At 33.2% G+C, this 24,359-nt stretch overlaps 2 protein-coding genes and 1 pseudogene across 2 annotated transcripts; 2 read left to right on the top strand and 1 right to left on the bottom strand.

Moving 5' to 3' along the window:
- Nucleotides 1-4,146: 4,146 nt before the first annotated feature.
- On the top strand, nucleotides 4,147-7,037 carry LOC120212445. Its single transcript, XM_039210741.1, has 3 exons — nucleotides 4,147-4,732; nucleotides 4,951-5,140; nucleotides 6,522-7,037. Exons 1-3 carry the CDS (start codon nucleotides 4,476-4,478, stop codon nucleotides 6,957-6,959), a joined length of 885 nt encoding a protein of 294 aa, XP_039066672.1. The 5' UTR covers nucleotides 4,147-4,475; the 3' UTR covers nucleotides 6,960-7,037.
- On the top strand, nucleotides 6,968-11,331 carry LOC120212371 (annotated as a pseudogene).
- Nucleotides 11,332-11,366: 35 nt separating this feature from the next.
- Nucleotides 11,367-13,777, bottom strand: LOC120212370 (protein SAWADEE HOMEODOMAIN HOMOLOG 1-like). The gene is made up of 8 exons (XM_039210702.1): nucleotides 13,655-13,777; nucleotides 13,479-13,524; nucleotides 13,175-13,395; nucleotides 12,664-12,756; nucleotides 12,286-12,337; nucleotides 12,003-12,149; nucleotides 11,683-11,802; nucleotides 11,367-11,548 (listed from the first exon to the last, which is right to left on the bottom strand). The coding sequence occupies exons 1-8, from the start codon at nucleotides 13,729-13,731 to the stop codon at nucleotides 11,504-11,506; spliced, it is 801 nt and encodes a 266-aa protein (XP_039066633.1). The 5' UTR covers nucleotides 13,732-13,777; the 3' UTR covers nucleotides 11,367-11,503.
- Nucleotides 13,778-24,359: the final 10,582 nt, after the last annotated feature.

Genomic DNA, 24,359 nt, shown 5'->3' with positions numbered 1-24,359 from the left:
CTAAAGGAGAAGGTTCGTAATGAGAAGAGCATCTTCCTTTCAAATCCACCGCAGAAGGAGGTGAACCAATATTTTCAGAAGAGTTCATAATGAGAAGAACTCGTCTTAAAGGAGAAGGTTCGTAATGAGAAGAGTATGTTCCTTTCAAATCCACCGCAGAAGGAGGTGAACCAATATTTCCAGAAGAGTTCATAATGAGAAGAACTCGTCTTAAAGGAGAAGGTTCATAATGAGAAGAGCCTATTCCTTTCAAATTCACCCCAGAAGGAGGTGAATCGACATTTCCAGAAGAGTTCATAATGAGAAGAACTCATCCGACAAAAGAAGAAGAAGTTCATAATGAGAAGAACTTGTTCAACCTTAGCTCGATTCATCGCATATGGAGTTGAATTAGAAACATCTCACTCGAGGGATCAGCATTGCCAATGGAGAGTTCATAATGAGAAGAACTCATCTGATGAGGGAGAAGAAGTTCATAATGAGAAGAACTTGTTCAACCTTGGTGATTTCATCATATAAGGAAGTGGATTGACATCCCCAGCGAAGAAGTTTATAATGAGAGGAGCTTGTTCGACCTATTGCTCGATTCACGACACTTCGAATCAGTAATACCTCGCTTGAGGGATTAACATTTTCAATTGAGAGTTTGTAAGAAGAACTCATCCGATAAGTGAGAAGAAGTTCATAAGGAGAAGAACTTGTTTAACCTTAACTTGTTTTCATCGTATATGGAGTTAGAACAGCACCAACATTTCGTTCATTACAGAATGAGGTGGATCAAACATTGTCATCTAAATCCATCGCATAAGGAGTTGGATCGACATCACTATTGGTGCAACTATCGTGGGAAGAGAAGAATTAACATTGGCAGTGAAGAGGTAGCAATATGACAAGATGAGACCAATATGAAAAATGGTGCTTTCATATCTTTGCTTCATCCCCGTTTCATAACAATGAGCAAAGAGGGGCAGTTGTAGCCACCATTTTTCATAACCCCTAAATCCCATAACCCTAAACCTCAAAAATTCAAACCTGATAGAACCTTAACCCTAATCCTAACCATAGAGATATCATGATTCAGCCGTCACCACCGGTCCAAGCTCGCTCAACAAAACCCCGGAATATCCGGAGCATTAAAAGCACACCATCATCAACAACAGTAACACCACAGTGGAGCTAGGATTATTTTAATTTTTTTAAACCTATGTAAAATTGGTTATAAGAACCAAAACCATGTAACCGAGAAGGGATCTCTTCCTCTCGTTTTTTCAGCAGAAATACAAGAGCCTTTTTTTTAAGGTATTTTTCTTCTCTTTTCGTTTTCTTTGGTTTAAAAAAAAGATAATAAACTAAAACAAAGCTTGAATAAAATTTTTAGGGAAAGAAAATAAGTTAAGAGTAAATTTACCTGGAGTTTTTGTGTTCCTTGTCGAATAGAGTCGTAGGGGAAGCGATTAGAGCCGGGTTAGTGTAGTTTGGGTAGTAGCGCCGCCGTGTGTGGTGGCTCTCTTTGATTTCCTTGGTGAGAGGTTGCTGTGAGTTGAGGGAGGAAGAAAAGAGAGAAAGAGTTGGGGATTAGAAACCACGGGCAGAAGTGAAATCTGGAAAAGGGGAAGGGATTGATATTTAAGGTTTTTGGGTAAACCACGCTAAGGTCCCAAGACCTTTAGCTTGTTATACGCCATGGTCACTAGTTTAGGGGTAAATCACCCTCTTGATCCTTTCTGTTTAATATGAGTAGTGTGTTAGTTATTCTTTAGGGCTAATCGCGCTTCAGGTCCTCCTAGCTTTACCGTGTTTTGTGATTTGGTCTCCATTTCTGTTTATTTTCAATGAGTTGCGAATTGGTTGCATAATCTTGTATTATTTTAATTTAGTCCTCTGTTGTATGTTTTTTTGTGTGTTTGAAATTGGGTACTGATATTTATGATATTCCATTTTAGTCCTATGTTTATGGTTTTATTATGATTATGATGTTTCTACTTGTTATTTTCTGGTTTAATGCTATAATATTTGTTTTATTAATGTTTAAGATATCAAAGTTGCTTTATAATTATTTTGTCACCATGTAATGAATAGATATAAATGTATATTGTTTATTTATAGCATTAAAGTTTGTTTTATGTAATATGTATCTATTTATGTATTTTATTGTCTCTTACTTCGTTATATACTTATTTAATACTACATATATTATATTTGTAAATGTTATATTATTATTTCTTTGTGTTTTATAATAAATATCATGACGTAGGTTAATATAATATTTAGAAAATTATGTATATATTTATAAAGTCAAATAAAGTTATAAATAATTTTAAAATTGTTCTTTTAATCCATGTGTATTTATATTTTTTTCGCTAAGTGCTTCAATGTATCATATTCTATTTTATTTAAAAGCCTCATTAGTATAACTTAATCGATTATATAATTGGATTAAGGGTAGTATTTATGTATTTTAAAATATTAAGAAGGGACAGTCTTAAAACAACTAGATATCATTTTCCGATATTTTAAAATAAATAAATATCCCACTAGAAAAACCTAAAAAATTTATTGCATTTAAAATTAATTAATTTTGAAGGGAAAAGGAAATATTCATTATTTTAAACTTATCGAGACAATTTGCTAATTTTATTAGAGATTAAGTCTCGGTGTTTTAAATTATTGAATATCCCTTATCTTTTCTAATAATATTCGGATTAATAAATTTAATTTTTCTTTGGTAGAATAATTTTTTTATATGGAATCCTTAGGAAAAATTATTATATTCTTTTTATTTCAGTTGGAAAGAGAAATATTCGTCCTAAAGTTTTATGAGTATTTTCTCTTCAATTGGAAATAAGAGAATATTTTATTTTTCCTTAGAATTTTTGTTCTATAATATTTGTATGGTTGAATTAGGAATAATGGAATCGTGATCTAAATATATATTCGAATTCTTAGATTTCTACTATTTAGAGACAATATATAATCGATGGGTACCAATTTTAGGCATTGTGGGGGTGCTAATCATTCCCCACACGTAATCGACCCCCGAACTCTTTTTTATTACTAAAAATGAATTTCTGGTTATACGTGGATCGATGCATCTTTTAAAATGATATTTTTCTTAAAAAACTCTTTTAAAAGAAGATTTTTGGGTATTCGGCCTACCTAACCCAAAAGGTCGATGGCGACTCCGAAACATTTCTTTTACAAAATCGGGTTTTCACGAAATGAGTCGAGACTCGTCGTATCGTCGGAAATCGGTTACGACACCTCCAAAACTAGTTTTTTAATGAACCGCTAAAGAACTGGTAGAATCAGTTGGGAACCGACAAAATCAGTGTGAACCAACTGTTTTATTTTTTTTAAAAAAAATTAAACCAAATGACGTCGTTTGTTATTATTTTTTTCAGTCCCAAATTTATTTTAGTTATATAATTATCATCAAAAAAACAATGAAGATTAATCTTTTCTTTTTTATTTTAATTATATAATTATATTTATTATTTAATATATTTTACACTTTTACTTTTAATTGTTAAGTATTATTTAAAAATTTAAATTTAACTTTGTATTTATTTATCATATTGTTAGGTGATGAAGATCTTGATGTTATAGACTTTCAAGTTTAAAGTGATGCTATGAAGTTTAAGTTTAAAGTGGCGGCGATGGCGTTTGTAGTTAAATTCATGAAGTTTTTCCCAATATTTTAGAATTTGAGGGAATCAATTTCAATTAATATTATGATGATTGATACTTGTATCAATTATGTATTTTTTTTATTTAGTTTGATGAATTTTATTAGGTATTGACCTTAAATATTATGTTGTAGTTGATTTGAATCATTTTGTTTCATTTGATATTATGATATTTAATCTATATATGTTATGACTTCTGATATTTTTAAATCATTTAATATCGTGAACTTAAAAAGAATGTTATATATATATATATATATTAATATTACTTTAAATATTATGTAAAATCTTAAAAAATATTATTTTATATAAATCGATTTAACCGCGGTTTAATTTAATTAAACCAATACCTTCATTGATTTAAAGTCCGGTTTAGTTTTAAAAAAATTTGCCAGAATATTTTAATTTTTTATATAACGCATAAGAAATAATTGAAAAACAGAGAGAGAAAAAGAGAAAATCCCTTTTCTTTACTGTGTACAATACAGATCTCTAACTTTCGCAATCATCGAATCTCCATATTTTCATTCTTGAATTCTTGATTTCCCTTCTCTGTTGGCGCTTGGCTTTCTTTTCTGTAATTTTCTTAATAGTAATTAGTAACAATAATTAAATATATTATTGTTTTTCCCCTGAATAAAAAAGGGCGCTGTAATTTAGGCATTCTTGAGCGATTATTTGGCAAAGAGAAGGAAAAAGAGACAGAAACGAAAATCTAATCTTTGGGTTTTTCTTTATTCTCCCTCTTTTTTATAATTTATGGGAATCGAGGGAGAAGAAGAATGAACCATGCCCGTACAGCGTAACGGAGCACGCAAGGGCCGGGCAGCAGCACCGAAGCGGCAACAACAACAGCCGAATCCGATCGAGGCAGGGGAAGCGATCGCGACGCGCACAAGAAGGCGGCGGCAGGCGGCTGAAGCTGCGGCGGCGGCAGACGAGGCGCCTGTGATAAACAATAACAACGGCGACGGTGACAATAAGAATAAGAAACAGCGGGCGCAGGGGGGCAATGACAAGTTAACTGTCGCGGCGGCAGTTGGGGAGGGGAGAATAACAACAACAACAATAACAATAGGGTTTTAGTGGAAAGGGATCGAGTGGAGAAAGAGGAAATTGGGGATAAGGAGATGGATGAGTTCGATAACGGAGGAAGGCGGAGCAATGATAAGGGGAATGCTGTGATAAACAATAACAACGGCGACGGTGACAATAAGAATAAGAAACAGCGGGCGCAGGGGGGCAATGACAAGTTAGCTGTCGCGGCGGCAGTTGGGGAGGAGGAGAATAACAACAACAACAATAACAATAGGGTTTTAGTGGAAAGGGATCGAGTGGAGAAAGAGGAAATAGGGGATAAGGAGATGGATGAGTTCGATAACGGAGGAAGGCGGAGTAATGATAAGGGGAATGCTGGTGACGATGAAGGCAGCACCGCCCCGATTCCTGAAAAGGTTTGAGATTTCCTAGCTATCTTTTGCTTTTATGGTTTCCTAATGTGAAATTAGAATACATTATATTGTTTCTAAAAGCTGTGAGATTAATTGATTATTTTTTTGTGTGGAATAAGTTTGATCTTAGGATTGTTTTTAACAACCTACATGAACTTGATTTGGCTTTGGTTTTAGTCTTAAGTATAGAGTCTAGACTTATATGAAAGAGTTCTGGCTTCCATTTTTTTATCGAAGTTTCAGTATTTGGAATCTGTTTTAATTGTCTCGCTGGATGTTGTAAATGGATTTACCTCTCGGTCTTGACATACTTGTTAAGGATGTTAAAACTGTGAGGGTTTATTAAGGGAGACTCATTTGGTAAAAATATGAAGGAATTACATTGTTATTGATTTGGGTACTTACGCAATTTTAGCCTTAGAATTTTATAATTTTTGTATTAGTGAAGAAAACGATGTTTATATATTTATGGAATTTGCTGTACATATTTTGTTAAATTCATAGAGCATTGAGAGACAAACATAATGCGTGTTTTTGAGCTTTTGGATTTGTTGAACTAAAGTTCATACCGTGTGTGAGAAAAAAGTTTATATAACAATCTGCCACTTTGTTAGCTGGATATTTTTTAATCCGTGCATACTTCGTTCGTCCAGTTATTCTTTGCTTTGAATTTTTATTTATTCAATTGAGAGTCAAAGACGAAGCAAACAAACTTTTATTCCTTTTCGAGCACCCCTATCTTAATCCATAGTATTAGGCTGGACTAGTTATATTTTGTGTTCATATTCACTAGTCAATATCTAATACATCAGTTGCTTTACATAAAATAAATTGACTGTTCATATCTTAGATTTCATCTGATCTAGAATTATTCCTCTAAGGATTGACTAGAGTTGGTCTATAGCAATTAGATTACTTGTACCTAATTATACAGTCTTATTGGAAAGAGGGGATGAATCAGTTAGGGGAAAACACTCTCTGCCCTTTTTGTAATCAAGGGGATGAATCAGTTCAGCACTTATTTATTCTTGTCATGTTTCTTGGGATTTGTGGACTAAGCTTTTAGGGTACTGGGGTATTCAGTAGCTATTCCACAAGACCCTCCAAGTCTGCTCTGTTCGGGGGCTGTTTTGAGGCCTAATTCTGCATTGGAAGTTTATTCCAGGGGCTGTTTTTGGTGAAGTTTATTCCAGGGGCTGTTTTTTGGTCAAAAATGAGAAATGAGTTAATTTTTGAAGAAGGAAAACTAGATAGAATTTTACTGTTTTTCACTGTTCGTTTAAGGTTAGCCAAATGGTTTTTAGCAAAGTATCCCCTACACTCTATTCAGGTAGACTCTCTAATTGGTGATCCCTCTTTGGCTGACAATTTTTCTGCTCCTAAGGTTCTGAACAGCATTGTGTACTGCTGGAATCCTCCTCCGGTGGACTATTTTAAGATGAATGTGGATGGGGCTGTTTGCAGTGTTGGGATGATGGCTGGTATAGGAGGAATTCTCAGGGATTGGAATCGGGTTACTCTTCTTTCATTCTCTGAAAGTGTCGGGCCTACCACACCTATTCTAGCAGAACTAAAAGCTATAAAAAAAGGCATTGACATCTTTGTTTCTTCAGATTGGGTGTTGAAGGGCAGGCTTATTATCGAATGCGACTCAAAGACAACAGTGGATTGGATCATTAATCAAGTTTCTGCCCCTGTTTTTCTGTCTAATTTGGTTAAGGAAACTGTGGCTTCTGTTTCTTTAATTCACGCTATTGTCAGGTGGATTCATAGAAGTTGTAATTGTGAAGCTGACAAGTTAGCGAAGGAGGGAATTGGGTGATTGTAGTCATGGATTTAGTTGGTTTGTATGCTTTAGAGTAATAGTGTTTCAGGAGTGTTTTATGTCGGTAGTATTTGGCTGGAGAGTTCTTAAGTTTTATGTAAAAGTTTTATATTTAAAATAAATCATGTACTCTTTTCCTCCTTCAGCTGCCTACTAAGAGGGAGGTTTTTAAAGAGGCATCCTATTCCTATCAAAAAAAAAAAATTATACAGTCTTATTTTTTACTGATCATTTGTCTAATACCACTTTTTACGAATTTGTCTCTTCCATTTAGTTAATCTCCTCACATGTATACAACAAATGGACAAATTCATTGCATAAAAATAAAGAATCAGTATTTGATTTAGTTCATACAAGTACAACTTATTTCAATATTAATTAAAATTTTCTTTTGTTCTATCTTTTGTTGATTGAAAATGACTGCAATTGGAATCATTCTACAGGAAAACATTTTTTCCTTTTTTTTTAATTTTATAAAATCATAGAACTTAAATATTTTGTATTTTTCTGTTACATTTTGTGTATTTTTACACATTTGGATCTACAATCTGTGGTAAAAAGATTTTATTTAGGACCTTTTATTTTATGATATCTTCTTATACTTCAATAATCACCTACTGCAGGTCAGTTTGGGGATCCCCATTGTATAGAATTGAGAAGAAGTTGGGCAAGGGTGGCTTTGGACAGGTATTTGTAGGTCGGTGTGTTTCTTCTGTAAATAAAAAGGATAGAAATGTCTCTGGTCCTGTAGAGGTATGCCATTGTTTCATTTTTACTTATAATAGATATTGTGTTTGATCATCTTCAATGAGAAACAAATAGTTCTCATGTTAACACTCTACATGATCTCTTTGTTTTAGGTTGCCTTGAAATTTGAGCATAAAAGTAGCAAAGGATGTAACTATGGACCGCCACATGAGTGGCAAGTTTACAAGTGGGTCTGGCTACACTTCCAGTTTATTGTAATTTTATGCATATACCTATTTGCATTACAGATACTTATTCCTTGTCATTTACAGTACACTTGGTGGCACTCATGGTACCCCGTGTACACTATAAGGGCCGTCAGGGGACTATTATGTCATGGTATGCATTTATTTATTGTGCCTCTTTTCTTTTAAATCTTGCCTGCTTTTAGTATTTAGGTTTGAACACCTTTCTGATTTAGGCCTTTTATTATGCAGGTTAGGATATGCTGGGTCCAAGTCTGTGGGATGTTTGGAATAACAATCATACGTGAGTGCTGAACTAAGATGTATTCTTTATCTTATACTGCTATTATGTTGTCTTTTTTGAAATTCAGTTGCTTAATCAGAGTGCTCTTAATACAGAATGTCTGTTGAAATGGTTGCTTGCATTGCTATTGAAGCAATATCTATATTGGAGAAGATGCACTCTAATGGGTAAGCAGTTCAATCCCTGAAACCTTCTAACCTCATTGGCCTGAAAGCATTTTCCCTACTCTCCTCTGGATTGTTGAATAGCTTAACATGAGAATCATCTCTGGATCTCTAATGGCCAATCTCTCATAACAGAAAAAATTTAATTCTTAACTTGAGTACGATTTGTTTCTTCATCTTATTAATAGTTTTTTTCTGGTACTTTGGGCAGCTATGTGCATGGAGATGTAAAGCCTGAGAACTTTCTTCTAGGTCATTCTGGGACTCCTGATGAAAAAATTATATCTTGTTGATCTTGGATTAGGTAATTTCGAGTCTTATGATTTATATATGTTAAGTACTCCCAGATAAATCATCACTTCATCAATCCTAACCTGTTTTGGCAACCAGCAACAACTAGGTGGCGAGATAGTTCAACAGGGTTACATTTGATGACCAGAGACCAGATGTTTTTAGGTACCAAACTGCTTAAATCATGATTATTGTGAGATGTTTTGTGTACCTGCTTAATTATCTTATTTAAAGGGAGTACTTCTGTGTATTAGAGGAACAGTCCGTTATGCCAGTGTGCATGCTCATTTAGGGAGAACTTGTAGCCGGAGAGAGATCTCGAATCCCTTGCATATACACTTGTTTTCCTTCTTAAAGGCCGTTTACCTTGGCAAGGATACCAGGTTGGTCCTTCAATAAGCTCAACTTTCTAACTCAAATATTCTTGCTTGCATTTGCTCGTGTATATTCGTTGGGTTTTTTCTTGTAATTTCTTTTTAACAAATGTCAGGGAGACAATAAAGGGTTCCTTGTCTGCAAAAAGATGTCAACATATCCAGAGGCCTTGTGTTGTGTTGCTTTTGTCCTTTGCCTTTCAAACAGTTTATTGAATATGTAGTCAACCTAAAGTTTGATGAAGACCTAATTATGCAAAATACATTTCTCTGTTTGATGGGATTGTTGGTCCAAATCCAGACATCCGCCCAGTTAACACAGAAGGTGCGCTGAAGGTACAAATTATTCTTTGTTGATTTAAAGATATTTTTGGCACTAGGCTTTGTTTTGGTTGTCAAAGTAATTTTGACCATAAGAATGTGATAAAAGTTAGTAAACGTTAATTTACCAATAAAGTTTGTTTACTTTTCCTTGGCCGGTAATATATTTCATTCCTGACTTCTTTATATATATATATATATATATTATTGTAAAGCTTATTAATCAAGTTGGTCAAAGAGAGGCCGGTTGTCTATGGATGATGAGGAAGATGGACAACCAAAGAAGAAGGTTCGTCTAGGCATGCCAGCATTGCAGTGGATTAGTGTTTACAATGCTCATAGGCCTATGAAGCAAAGGTATCTATGCCTCAAGTTTTTTGTAGTTCTGTAGTTCAGTTTTAGGGCTGCTTTCTTAATCTAGTTAATCCTAGGACTTTGGTTTTTTTTGGTTAATTTTATACCGGCGTTGTTTACTGTCTGCATTTGTCATCGTTCTACACTTTAAATCTAGGAGTAAACTAATTAGTGATCTAGGCCTCATGTAGGGAATATTAAAGGATGGGAAGTTTAATCGGACATGTTTCCAGGTATCACTATAATGTGCCAATGAAAGGCTTGAACAGCACATTGAGAAAGGAAATGAGGATGGTTTTTATTAGTGTAGCTTCCAGTGAAAACCTATGGGCCGTTTAATGGATGCCGGTACTGGATTCTCTGCACAAGTCCTTCAACTCTCATCCGATTTCCTTCATAAGGTACATCTTTCCATATACATTGTTGATGTTGAGCAATCCTCTAGTTTTATGTGTTCCATTTTACATTTCTCTTCTATGCCTTTTTATATTCCTGTAGTTAGAAGATGCTTATGAATTCAGATTCTATTAGTTATTGATTTGATGTTTTGCTGTCTGAAGGAATGGATAATGGAGCAGTGGGAGAAGAACTATTATATCAGCGGTATAGCAGGGTCTGCAGACGGAGGCTCCTTGGTAGTAATGTCAAAGGGTAAGGTTACAGCATCTGATTTTGGTCAATTCTGTTGTTTGGTTTCGGTTTACTCAGCTTCGATTCTGTGCGTTCAGGTACTTCATATTTGCAGCAGTCATACAAAGTAAGCGATTCTTTCCTTTTAAGTGGATTAACAAAAGTGGAGAGAGGGTTTTTATGTCACCTCAATGGCCACTTCTGGTAGCAGATGGGCAGTTGTTATGACTCGTGGTGCTGGATTTACCGACCAGGTACTGATCGATTTTTACATCATTTATGTCCCGGCACATCCCTTAAAAGAAGCATATGTAACCAAGTGTTTTCTGCATTTTCATTCTAGGTTGTTGAACTTGACTTCCACTATCCTAGTGAAGGCATCCATCGTCGGTGGGATAATGGGTATCGTATAACTGCTACTGCAGCGACTCAAGACCAGGCTGCCTTTATCCTTAGCGTGCCAAGGAGGAGGCCAGCAGATGAAACACAGGAAACCCTTAGAACTTCAGCATTTCCCAGCACTCATGTCAAGGTTGATAAATTATATGAACCTTACTAGCTTTTGTCTTCCATTTACTTAACTCATTTTCTTTACATTGCAGGAAAGTGGTCGAGGAATCTTTACCTTGCTTCCATTTGTTATGGACGAACCGTTTCATGAGCTGCCCCATTTTTTTTAGGGTCTCCTTGGTGACATTGTTGAAGATCCGGGCCTGTCAAACTCTCAACTAGCTATCTATATCGTAAAAACCAAACCCTCCAAGTTGGATCGATGAGGGTGTAGAGAAATTTTAACACAGGCTTTCAAATCAATTGTAAATAAGTATAGAAACTTGTAGTTGAACAGTTTAGTTGCATTCCTCTGCCCCAGGAATCCGGAATGATAGGTCAGTCTTTTAACACTTGCATAGTTTCGAGTAATAAGTACTTTTGTTAGGGCAGATGCCAAAATGGAAAATTTCTCATTATTTATCTGGTCCCGCATTTGATGAAAACATTACCAATTTTTGGTTATTCATTAGTTATTTAAATCAACCCCTCAATAAAAGATTGTTATATTAAGCATTGTTTCATGCACACTACATAAAGATCAGATGAAGGATCCTTCCAGCTCTTGTTTGTGAAAATGCAAACAAAGGTTTGCTTACAATTTGTAACCGCACAACTGCTTTCAAGTAATAGGCCTGCGACATAATCTCTTGAGCGAAACATTTTCCTGGTACATAACCGAGACAAATGAGTGTGTGCCGAACATTAATAAACATTAATACAATCCAAAACATAAAATTGCAGTTATATGTATGTCATACATTGTGAATGCACGAAAGAGTGTTATTGAGTCCTATGTACCTCAGAGTAGTCATGGTCATAGCAGACCACGAATACGCAGGTACAGCTTTTAGCATCATGCGTCTGCCTTTTAACATCCATAACATGGGCGTCACAGTAAAGTTGATAATACTCTCTATCCTATATACAAGGGAAGTGAAATGGTAAGACAACATCAAGTAAATTTTTCTCTTTGATTAACTTTCTAATGCGGGGTAACTAGGCTTTGGTTTATGCTATGGAACATTTTTTAACCGGACGGTGTTGGAACCACTTATGAGATCAAATGGTGACACAAAGCATTAGAATATTTTAAATAGAACATATGAAAAGGAAAATACCAGGTAGCACAGCACGAGGTCTCCAATCTTAACCAGATCACATTCAGAAGGTTCTAAAGGAATAGATCGTTCACGAACTGCAGTTTCTACATTCACCCACTCATCCTCCTCCGCTTTATCGAACCCAGAGAATCGTACACGAACTTCCTACAATATAACAGGTTGCTTTATCAAATCACTTGCAGCTCCTTTCATAGTTTAACCAGTATCAAAGGAACCAAGCATTAAACAGTTGCCAGTCACTTTATATTAGAAAAAAAAAAAATCTGTATAAGAATCTTACAAGTTCACCGTTGTAAAGGACTCTATAGTTGAGGAACGTTTCAACATCATACCTGAAAGCCAAAGACATATCAGCTATATGCACTAGTTTAAGTCACAATGATACATATACAGTTTACGGCTCTGTTATTTTGAACATTTTATTAAGACTGCAAAAATAATTCAGGTTTTGTACTAATTCAGGTCCGTGATTTTATACTTGATTAATAATGGATGCTCAAACTTTTCCTATTTTGCACACCCTCTTAGCATTCTTGATAAACTAGTTAGCTGAAACCCAATCTAATTCTGAATTTTCAATCAATAACGGCTTCTTCGAAGGTTACATAAAAACATTTCGATGTGTTCTGCATGACTTTGTCTATAGAAATTTCCTCACCATGCATAATCTTTTGACGATCTGGCTTCAAATGACAATTCCTTAATCTTCAGCTGTACCTGCATTACAAAATTACAATCAATACAAGAAAATCTTTACAGTTATTTTTAAATGAAGGGTATTAAGAAAGCATCCACAAGCATGCGTTGAATGTTTTGTGCCCATAAATAAGCATCCCAGCCAAATTTACATATAGCATTCAATTGGTAAGGGTTTAAACTTTCATGATTTTAGCTTTCAAACTCTCCAATGATTACAATATTTCTGCCTTTCTAAAGCTTATAAATTTCATGAAAGTGACTGCTTAATTTCATAGTATTAAACTGCAGCGGCAACTCAGTGTAATGGCTGCATCTTAACTTTTTTTCAATGTTATCGCAACACGGCAACTGCATTTTAAAATCACAGTTATTTTTAGGAAACAAATCACGTCACATAGCAGCCTCAGCCTCAATTTAGCACTATGCTTAATGTAGCAAGTGATACTAAGCAAAGCCGGGCCGTGTAGTACGAATCAAACGACAATTCCCCAATAACTACCAGATATTCACCAATAATTTGCCCTAAAAAATGTAAATTTCTGATGCCAATAAGTGAACCTTTTCTTCTTTGCATGAATTCTAGCGGTTTGCTTGAGTTTGCATCAGAAAGATCAACAAAAAGTTCAATGGCCAGTGCTGATGAATCTTGTTCCGTTTCTTCCAGTTGTTTTTCTTGGAAAAAATGTTGGACCTAAAACATAAAAACAGAACATTCTTGTGAATATGTATATGAACTTACTATGAAATCCATTGGTTCAATTAAATAAAACGAACCTGTTGCCACGTTATAGTAGATTTTCCCAGACGGTTTGAAGAGGAGCTGATAAGACAAACAAACCCCAGAAATTATATTAAAAAACATCTTTTTAATTAATAAAATAGACTAATCTTTCAATAAAAAATTGAACAGTTACACACAGAGTACTGGGTTTTTCCCCCTTTTAATTCACCTGAAGTTGGTAGCTAGCTTCTTGCAGAATTCCTTATTAAGCGTCTCATCTCCTTTTGCCTTGTAATTGTTCTCCATTTGCAGAACCTTTTTTCATTAAAAAAAAGCTAAGGGAAACAGCTATGTTTTGCAGACTAAAGAGGGAAGATCAAGAGGAACAAACAAAAAAATAAATTAAAACAGAGCAAGACGTCACGTTTCTCACACTTAAATCTGGCCAGCCCAATCCTTTTCTTGGATTGTTTTCTCTCTCGTATTAAAATTCGACTTGACTTAAAAGAATTAATTTTTATTTAATATTAAAAAATTAATTATTTTGATTTTATTCAATTTGAAAGAAAATAAATTTAATTGATACTCAAAAAAAACTAATGAAAGGATTGATTTTCACAAAAAACAGACATATATACATGTATAAGTTACCTCCATGGTGTACTTCAAGTCAATGGCGTATGTAGGCCTAGGCCCTATGTAAAAATAGGGTAAATTACTCTTAGTTACTCACTTATTATTAGTTTTAGTTTTGGTTATCTAACTATATTTATTTTAAATCATACTTATCGTTACTTTTTGGTTCTAGTATGGTCACTTGTCTATAAAAATTTGACTATGATGTTAATTATTTTTTTAACGGCATGCGACCAAAACAACAAAAACATAACACTAAATATGTTTTTAAAAAAATAATAGTTGAATGATCGAAACATAAGTAATAGGAGAGTAACCAAATATGTAATTTACCCTAAATAAAATATGTATAATTATGTTAAGAAAATTATATATTGATCAAATTAATATATTTTTCTAGATTTAATCTAATTATATATGTATTGTTATTATAAATTAAAATATATATTAATTAAATTAGATAAATTTTTATATTACATTGGCCCATTCCATAAACCCTTTTAGATTCGCCACCGCTTTAAGCCTTCACCTTTACGCCACACGAACTCTTCACCTTCACCATTTTCTTCCCCATGAGCTTCCTCGAACCCGAATAGCTTTGGTAGGTTGTCGATGAAGTTTTATCTTGGGAAATAATGGACTAGAGACGATCTATGTATGATTTACATAGTGAATCGAATATAGATCTCAAAAGTTTATGAGTAAATTTATTATTTATTACTATTTGTAGACACCCGTTTTTTCCGGATTTTAAAGATTATTATTATTATTATTATTATTTTATTATTATTTATATTTACAAAATATTTGCAGGTCTATCAGTTAAATAATCAGAGCCCAATACCAGTGATCCAGTTACAAAGTCCAAAATATAAATCCTGGAGCCCAAATTTACAAGATCCATATTATCAACCAACACCAACTCGACCCGGAAGCCGACCCGGGTCCAAGCCATACCGAGGCCCATCCCAATCCATTTTCAACTAGGGTTTTGAAACCGAAAAATAAAGTATCATCCAGCCGCCAGTGACCACCCAGACTCGATCCATGCCGCCGAACGCACAGTGAACTCCAGCCGACAACCGAGCCATCCAAAGCCACAACGTCATCCCTTACGCCAAATATCACTAAAAAAAGCAACTAAGACAAAATAAATTAGTCATCCACTGATTTTTTTAAATCAAATAAAATCTCCAAAAATTCGGTATTATGCTCTACCCACTATTCGACATTAGGGGAAATCCACTACACAACAACTATAAGAGGAAGCAACCATTCGAATGAAAGGGGAGGAGGCATTTTCGAAGGGATTCGAACAGAATTGAAGCAAAAATTTGGGTATTCGAACAGAGGAAGCATGGACAGAAAAAGAAAAAAAACGAGAAAGAGAGAAATAGAACTCTTACCGTGGTCGGAGAATTCATCGGAAAGTCAAAGGGGTAACCGTATTTCTAATATTTCGAAAGATATTATTTTAGACCTAAGCTTGTAGGAGTGTTTCTAGGCTGAACTAAGGAGATATTCAGAGAGTAGGGAGCGAGGGGAAGCTTTGGGACCATTGGTTCCTCCGGCAACCATAAGCCCGCCGTACGCCGCCATCAACAGGGTGCTCCTCTCCTCCGACGAATGAGTGAGAGAATTTGAAATTCTTTCTTCTCTCTCAGTTTTGAAACCGAGTAAAATGAAATGTTAGCCAATTTTTGGCTTTGTTTTAAAGTTATATAACATATCCAAAACGACGTAGTTTGGAAAGGGATTTGTTTGTAATTTTATCGTGGTTAATTACACTTAAGGTTTTCATGTTTTGTATGTTTATGTTATGGTTACCTATCATGTTTTATTTATATTTTTTTCATGTGTCACGTTTACAAATAGTATATTTGGTCACCTTAAGATCATTATATGAATTTCGTGTATATTATAAATTGTTCTCTTGGTTTATGAAATTTGCATTCAAGTCATTGATTTAATGTATTTATGTATTTTTGATATCATTCGAATTTGGCTATAATGTTGTAAATATATTGTTTTAGTCCATGTTTAAATTTGGTTTAATTGTGATTCAACCTTCAAGTTTTGATTTATTGCATTTTAGTTCTAAATTTCATTTTTGGTTTTTTTTTTTCATTCTAGTACTGGTACTATTTACTATTTAATATAAATATGGTTATTTAAAATTTCTGTTCAACCCTTTAATTTCTGTTTTATTAATTTAATCCTTTTAAATGTTTGTTTTTGCTATTTTAATAATTTAATTTTCTGTTTTTTTTGTTATTTTAGTATTTTAAATGTTTAACAATATCATTTTATTCCTTTAAGTCTTTGTAATTACTGTTTTAAAAGTTTATGTTTGTGCCATTTTAGTCTTTTAAATTTCATTTTGTATTATTTGGTCTTCAAATTTTATATTTTTATTATTCTAGTCTTTTAAATTTTTGTTATGCCATTTTATCCCTTGATTTTCTAATTTTGTTATTTTGATCCTTAAGGTTTTCGTTCTTTCTCTATTTTGGTCTTTATAAATTTTAATATTTATTTTGCTATTTTATATTTAGATTTGTAATATTTATTTGTTTTTATTTCAGTCTTGTGAATTTCCTCATTTAAGTTATTAATTTGAAGCAAATTAATCAATATTTAATAAATGAATCATATTTTAACTTGATATTTGATTTATGATTTCCATTATTATGACAATGAGTAAGAGACACAGTACCAATTTTGGGCGTTGTGGGGGTGTTAATCCTTCCCCACGTGTAATCGACTCCCGAACTCGTTTTAATTAAATCTTTGGTAAACACATATCAGTCTTTTGTCTTAAAAAATGATTTTTCTTTAAAATTGTTTTTAAAAGACATTTTTAGGTATTTGACTTACCTAACCCAAAAGGTCGATGTCAACTCCTTTTCAATTTAATTCCAATTAATCCAAAATCATCGAATTTTCCAAATTTAAAGTCGTAACCATTTTTAAAACAATAAACAATTGTTCCACCTAAAAACAATTATGACAGCTTGGCGACTCCACTGGGAAATTTTTTAGAGAGTCTGGCTGTAAGTTGCTTACTTATTGTTGTTGTGGTGGAAATTGAATTTGAGTCTTTAGTTAACTTATGATCCTTTTATTGAAGTTTTTAATTGCTTCATTATTTTTATTTTCATACTAAAATTTGAAATTTTGCTTTCAGATATGTCCAAGTTTTTATCGAGTGGTTTCGTTTTCCTTTCGAGTCAAAGTGGTTCATCTTCACACACATCAAGTGCATTTGCATAACATAAGCTCTATATCCGAGCTCTAAACCCTTTCTAAGTGGGGTTGAAAGCTACGCCTTCGAGAGAATTTATTCTCCGTGCAGTCCTAGCAAGTAACCTTCGAAATTCATATACCTTATGTCTTCGAGGGAATTTACTCTCCGCATAGGCATAAGGGAATGTATCTTCTTGAATTGAACTCGTTCCGCTCGAAACCTATAATGGGTGAGGATCGAGGATTTGGCAGCCCAAGGGGGCACTGACATCAAGGACAATTCTAGTACCCTTTTCCTGTTAGAGCGAAACTATGCATATAGTGAACCCTAGAACGGTCACCCTAAGTATAGTTATACTGAACCTCTGTCTGTCAGTAGGTACCCAAATTAAGTGTACACAAAAGAGGAGTATTTCTGAACCTTTTCTTTTTGTTTTAAATTCTGTTGAATAAAAACATGCGAACTAGATACCATGTGTAACATCCCAAAACTAGAGCAAGTGACTAAAATGAAAGTTTTGAAAATTTAAAGTCTGATTTTAAAAGATTTGAAATATTTTTTGGATTGTTCAATAAATAAATGATGGAATAAGGGGTATAATGGTCATTTGACAAAGAAAGATTTTTATTTTTCCCTTATAAAAGAAGTAGACACGTGGAGAGGAGAAGACAAAGAAGAAGACTCTGGACATGCTTGGCTTTCTTCTTCCTTTCTTCTCGTGGCTCCATTGGTAAGGTAAGATTATGTCAAGTGATTGCTTTCTTTCAATTTGAAGTTGGGTTTAATTCTTGAGATGATAATTAAGCTTAAGGAAAGCTTAATATGTCTTAAAACCATAAGATGAAGGAGTTAAGAGAGATTAAAGATTAGAAGTTTTTAAATGAAATTTTGGAAAAGAGTTGATAAGTAGAATTTGAAGTTAAATTTGACTTGTCAAATGGTTAATTAAGAAGTTAGAGGTGATAGAATTGAATTACGAACATAGGGAAAATTTGATGAAATTCTTTGAGTCAAGAATTATGGTGAATTATGAGAGATGATGAAGTGTTATAGTGTTATAAGAAGGTTTACATATGCATAGATAAGTTTTAAGGTATAAGAATGCGTTAATAAGTAGAATTTGAGGACAAAGTAAGAAATTTTCGTGCTCAAAATGGAATTTCTGGGTTGTGTGCATCGATGCATCTTCAATGTGTATCGATGCACTCTCAAATAAATAAACATTGAATGCAATTAGTGCATCGATGCATAAGGAGTGCATCGATGCACTCCCTTAAAATGAAAACATTGAATGTAATTTGTGTACCGATGCATGGATAGTGCATTGATGTATATGTTAAGGAATGCATCGATGCATTGTAGAATGTACCGATGTACTTCAAGGGGAAATAGAATTAAACATTTATTTTGGTCTAATAAATGATAAATTAGAATATATCAATTGGATACTGATAGGTATCAATGTATGATTAAATTGATATCGAGCATGAACAAGTTCCATAACGACTATCAGGTTAAGATTCGATTGAAAAAAATAAATCATAAAAGGGGATTGGAACTTAGTGAGGCCAATGTGAGTGCATACGGATATTAAATATGACTCGATGAGAAATTAGACTTGCGATAAGTGTATTTCCTAGATGTTGAAATATATGATTGCATGAGTAGAATAATGATTAGAATTAATATTGTGTGATATGACTTATATGCATTAATAGGAGTATATTTTGTCATGATATGTGTGTTATTGGTTATTGCATATGTTATATGATATATGTGAATATATGTTATGGTAAATGTGAATGAGTATAAAGATACCTATGTATTTTATAGGTATATGAGAATATATAAAAACAAGAAATAAGTCAAGTGATAAAAGAATATGAAATTGTATGAAACGTGACATAAGCTATGTGATTAAATGAGAAATGATATGAGCACATGTATATGGGATTATGAATGACAGGAATATGAGAAAAGGTATATGTGACATGTGAATTATATGGAAGTGAACTACGTGACTATGTGATCATCTGAAATGTGATAAGAAGCTGTGTGCCTATGTGATAAGAATATGTGAAATGATATAAATAATGCCCATGTTATGTGTTATGAGATCTAGAGATATAGTTCGCATGCCAAGAGTCGAGGGATTATCAGTGGTCTTTCGGGGCATAGTGGTCTTTTAGGACATTTCATAGTGGTCATTCGGGACAAATTCATATGCCCCTAGTGGGACCCCATACGAGCTGTGGTGACAGCATAGTGCACAACCTCAATAGACTCACATATCTACAGTTATCAGAAATGTTCATGGGCTAAACAAAGATATAACAATAAGTACATTACATGTGAAGAATATGCTTTTGTGATATATGATGATATTTGTATTGTTTGGTTATGAGCCATATATGTTGGTGGAAAGGATTATGACAAGAATATATCATTAATTTATATAAATGTTAATAATGTGGATAGTGAAATAAGATTAATGAAGTAAATGATGAGTGATCTGTATCTATGTACATTTAATTATACGAAATTTTATATGGTTTTGTGTGATAACATGGTATGATATGTTCATGCATGGTTAAAAAGTTAGAGTTTCTCTTATAAATTCAATGCCTCACTAAGTCATAGACTTTGCGTGTGAATGTTTCACACGTAGGTTTGAGAAGCGAGAATAGAAGTAGCGAGGAGCAAGATAGGTCAGTATCTTCCTTACAAGGATCAGATCAGAAACATATTGAATATATGTATTTTGTTTATAGAGTTAGTTGGCATGTAGTTACAAGATTTTGAATTGAATATGCTCTGATCGTTTTAAAGAAACAATGTGATTGTAATTGTTAAGGTAAAATATCCATTTTCTTAAATGATAAATCTAAGATTTTACGGAATAGTAAAGAACAGAGTTTTGGAAAGATAATGTGACACCTCGGACTCAGATCCAGGTCGAATACAGATTGGGGGTGTTACATTTAATGGTATCAGAGCTAAGGTTTAGCCGATTCTAGGCTTAACCGAGAGTAAAAGAGTTTTAAAATTTTGTACATGCCAATATAGAGTGAAAATTTTTGATCTGATAGTGTAAGGAGTATGTTATCTTGCTAATAGAATTAGACTGTTAAGTTATAATAGAAGTATGATGATTTCGAAATGAAGTGAGAGGTAAACCTGATTGTGATAGTAATTTACCTACCCTGGCCAGACAAGATGAAGAGCGGACACAACAGGAAGTGCCTCGTAAGATCAAATGATGATTTCATAAAGTTGAAATCATATCAGAATAGTGATAGAAGGTATTTATTGTTTTGAATTGGAAAAGTGATATGGAGTAATTTTGTTATTTTGTGGATAAGATAGAATATGGTGAACAAGTGTCACCATAAGAGTGTTAAAAGATCAAATGATGCAGTGAGAATTGGTTGAAGAATTCAAGAATAAGTGTATCAGTGACAAACATATAAGATATATATATATATATCTAAAGTCAGAGCTTATGAGTTTGAGGGATAGTATTGTTTATAAGCAAGAGTGTGAATATGATAAAGATTTGCAGTTAAGATGGAAAGAGTTAGCGTTGGCTAACCAGAGTATGTAATGAAAAGGTACTGGAATTAGATGATGATGTCAAGGTAAGTTAACCAAGTATGATGCAGATTTGGATATAGTGGTGTATTCTGAGTATGGAAATGTAAGGTAGTAAAGGAGATAAGGACTCGTATGATTGAGGGAAACATAAGTACAAGAGATGATAAAGAATGATGTTCTGTATAAGTAAAGTTGACTATCAAAATCATGAAAATGTGATAAGGAGTGATAGTTAAGGATAAATATATGTGATATAAAAGAGCAAATGAGTAGTATTGTGTATGAGTTTGAAAATTTGAGTAAGATATCGCTGAGAAATATGTGATAAAGATCGGTAATCAGAGATGAGTATAAGTGATAGGAAAAAAAAAATATGTGAACATGAAAGGAAAGATACGATTTCTATATAAGGAGATTTCGATTTTGAATGAATAAAGAAATAATGGAATAAATAATGAAAAGGATTTAGTTTAAAGGATCAGATATAATAAAGGTTATATGGAAATGTAGATGATAAGTTTGATATAGAAGTAAGAAAAGTGTGCAAGGTGATGTGAAAATATTGTTTGATTATGTAAAATGTATGTTTAATCACATTTGAAGAAGTGTTAAGGTTGTGTTTTTGGTCAAATGATGATGGAATAAGAGTTTAGGTTATTGTTATAAGGTAATTAGAGATAGAATTATGATATGAAGTGATGAGAATAGATGTTACTGTTTACATGATGAGTGACATTATATGGAATTTTATAAAGGTCAAAGAAAGATGTAGAATCAAAGGAGAGAAAATACAAAAATTTAATTGGGTTCTTTGGAAGTTGAAGGCAAATCAATGATTATAAATTTTGAAAGGATAAAGTAAAGAAAGAAATATGAGAACATTAGAAGATATGTTCTTATCAATGTGTGCATTGAAAATTCGAGGATGAATTTTCTTAAAAAGAGGGGAGATTTGTAACATCCTAAAACTAGAGCAAGTGACTAAAATGGAAGTTTTGAAAAATTGAAGTCTGATTTTGAAAGATTTAAAATATTTTTTGGATTGTTCAGTAAATAACTGATGGAATAAGGGGTATAATGGTCATTTGACAAAGAAAGATTTTTATTTTTCCCTTATAAAATAAGTAGACACGTGGAGAGGAGAAGAAAAAGAAGAAGACTCTGGAGATGCTTGGCTTTCTTCTTCATTTCTTCATGTGGCTCCATTGGTAAGGTAAGATTATGTCAAGTGATTGTTTCCTTTCAATTTGAAGTTGGGTTTAATTCTTGAGATGATAATTAAGCTTAAGAAAAGCTTAATTTATCTTAAAACCATAAGATGAAGGAGTTAAGAGAGATTAAAAATTAGAAGTTTTTAAATGAAATTTTGGAAAAGAGTTGATAAGTAGAATTTGAAGTTAAATTTAATTTTCAAAGGGTTAATTAAGAAGTTAGAGGTGATAGAATTGAATTAAGAACAAAGGGAAAATTTGATGAAATTCTTTGAGTCAAGAATTATGATGAATTATGAGAGATGGTGAAGTGTTATAGTGTTATAAGAAGGTTTACATATGTATAGATAAGTTTTAAGGTATAAGGAGGGGTTAATAAGTAGAATTTAAGGACAAAGTAATACATTTTCGCGCTCAAAATAGAATTTCTGGGTTGTGTGCATCGATGCATCTTCAATGTATATCGATGCACTCTCAATAAATAAGCATTGAATGCAATTAGTGCATCGATGCACTCCCTTAAAATGAAAACATCGAATGTAATTTGTGTACCCATGCATGAATAGTGCATCGATGCACATGTTAAGGAATGCATCGATGCACTATAGAATGTACCGATGCACTTCAAGGGGAAATAGAATTAGACCTTTCTTTTGGTCTAAGAAATGATAGATTATAATACATCAATTGGATACTGATAGGTATCAATATATGATTATGTAGATATCGAGCACGAACAAGTTCCGGGATGACTATCAGGTTAAGATTCGATCAAAAGAAATGAATCATAAATAGGTATTGGAACTTAGTGAGGCTAAGATGAGTGCATACGGATATTAAATATGACTCGATGGGAAATTAGACTTGCGATAATTCTGTTTCCTACATGTTAAATATATGATTGCATGAGTAGAATAATGATTAGAATTGATATTGTGTGATATGACTTATATGCATTAATAGGAGTATGTTTGTCATGATAAATGTGTGTTATTGGTTATTACATATGTTATATGATATATATGTGAATATATGTTATGGTAAATGTGAATGAGTATAAAGATACATATGTATTTTATAGGTATATGAGAAGATATAAAAACAAGAAACAAGTCAAGTGATAAAGGAATATGAAATTGTATGAAACGTGACATAAGCTATGTGATTAAATGAGAAATGATATGAGCACATGTTTATGGGATTATGAATGACAGGAATATGAGAAAAGGTATATGTGACATGTGAATTATATGGAAGTGAACTACGTGACTATGTGATCATATGAAATGTGATAAGAAGCTATGTGCCTATATGATAAGAATATGTGAAATGATATAAAGATAATGCCCATGTTATGTGTTATGAGATCTAGAGATATAGTTGGCATGCCAAGAGTCGAGGGATTATCAGTGGTCCTTTGGGACATAGTGGTCCTTCGGGACATTTCATAGTGGTCATTCGGGACATTTCATAGTAGTCCTTCGGGACAAATTCATATGCCCCTAGTGGGACCCCATACGAGCTGTGGTGACAGAATAATGCACAACCTCAATAGACTTACATATCTATATTTCTCATAAATGTTCATGGGCTAAACAAAGATATAACAATAAATACATTACATGTGAAGAATATGCTTTTGTGATATATGATGATATTTGTATTGTTTGGTTACGAGTTATATATATTGGTGGAAAAGATTAGGACAAGAAGATATAATTAACTTATATAAATGTTAATAACGTGATAGTGAAATAAGATTAATGAAGTAAATGATGAGTGATCTGTATCTGTGTACATTTAATTATACGAAATGTCATATGGTTTTGTGTGATAGCATGGTATGATATGTTCATGCATGGTTAAAAATTTAGAGTTTCTCTTATAAGTTTAATGCCTCACTAAGTCATAGACTTAGCGTGTAAATGTTTCACATATAGGTTTGAGAAGCGAGAATGGAAGTAGCGAGGAGCAAGACAGGTCAGTATCTTCCTTACAAGGATCAGATCAGAAACATATTAAATATATGTATTTTGTTTATAGAGTTAGTTGGCATGTAGTTCCAAGATTTTGAATTGAATATGCTCTGATCGTTTTAAAGAAACAATTTGATTGTAATTATTAAGGTAAAGTATCCATTTTCTTAAATGATAAATCTAATATTTTACGGAATTGTAAAGAATAGAGTTTTGGAAAGATAATGTGACACCTCGGACTCAGATCCAGGTCGGATACGGGTTAGGGGT

This window comes from Hibiscus syriacus, unplaced genomic scaffold (assembly GCF_006381635.1).
Source record: "Hibiscus syriacus cultivar Baekdansim isolate YM2019G1 unplaced genomic scaffold, ASM638163v2 tig00110013_pilon, whole genome shotgun sequence".
NCBI lineage: Eukaryota > Viridiplantae > Streptophyta > Magnoliopsida > Malvales > Malvaceae > Hibiscus > Hibiscus syriacus.
This window is presented reverse-complemented; position numbering and strand designations above follow the sequence as displayed.

Bases quoted from the DNA above. Each gene is read 5' to 3' on its own strand.
- LOC120212445 (XM_039210741.1), top strand. From the start codon at position 4,476: ATGCCCGTACAGCGTAACGGAGCACGCAAGGGCCGGGCAGCAGCACCG. The intron at 4,733-4,950 runs GGGGAGAATAAC...GTTAGCTGTCGC, and splicing joins GTCGCGGCGGCAGTTGGGGA to GGCGGCAGTTGGGGAGGAGG. The intron at 5,141-6,521 runs GTTTGAGATTTC...TCTGCTCCTAAG, and splicing joins CCGCCCCGATTCCTGAAAAG to GTTCTGAACAGCATTGTGTA.
- LOC120212370 (XM_039210702.1), bottom strand. From the start codon at position 13,731: ATGGAGAACAATTACAAGGCAAAAGGAGATGAGACGCTTAATAAGGAA. The intron at 13,525-13,654 runs GTGAATTAAAAG...TTGTCTTATCAG, and splicing joins AAGCTAGCTACCAACTTCAG to CTCCTCTTCAAACCGTCTGG. The intron at 11,549-11,682 runs GTACATAGGACT...GTTATGTACCAG, and splicing joins ATGACCATGACTACTCTGAG to GAAAATGTTTCGCTCAAGAG.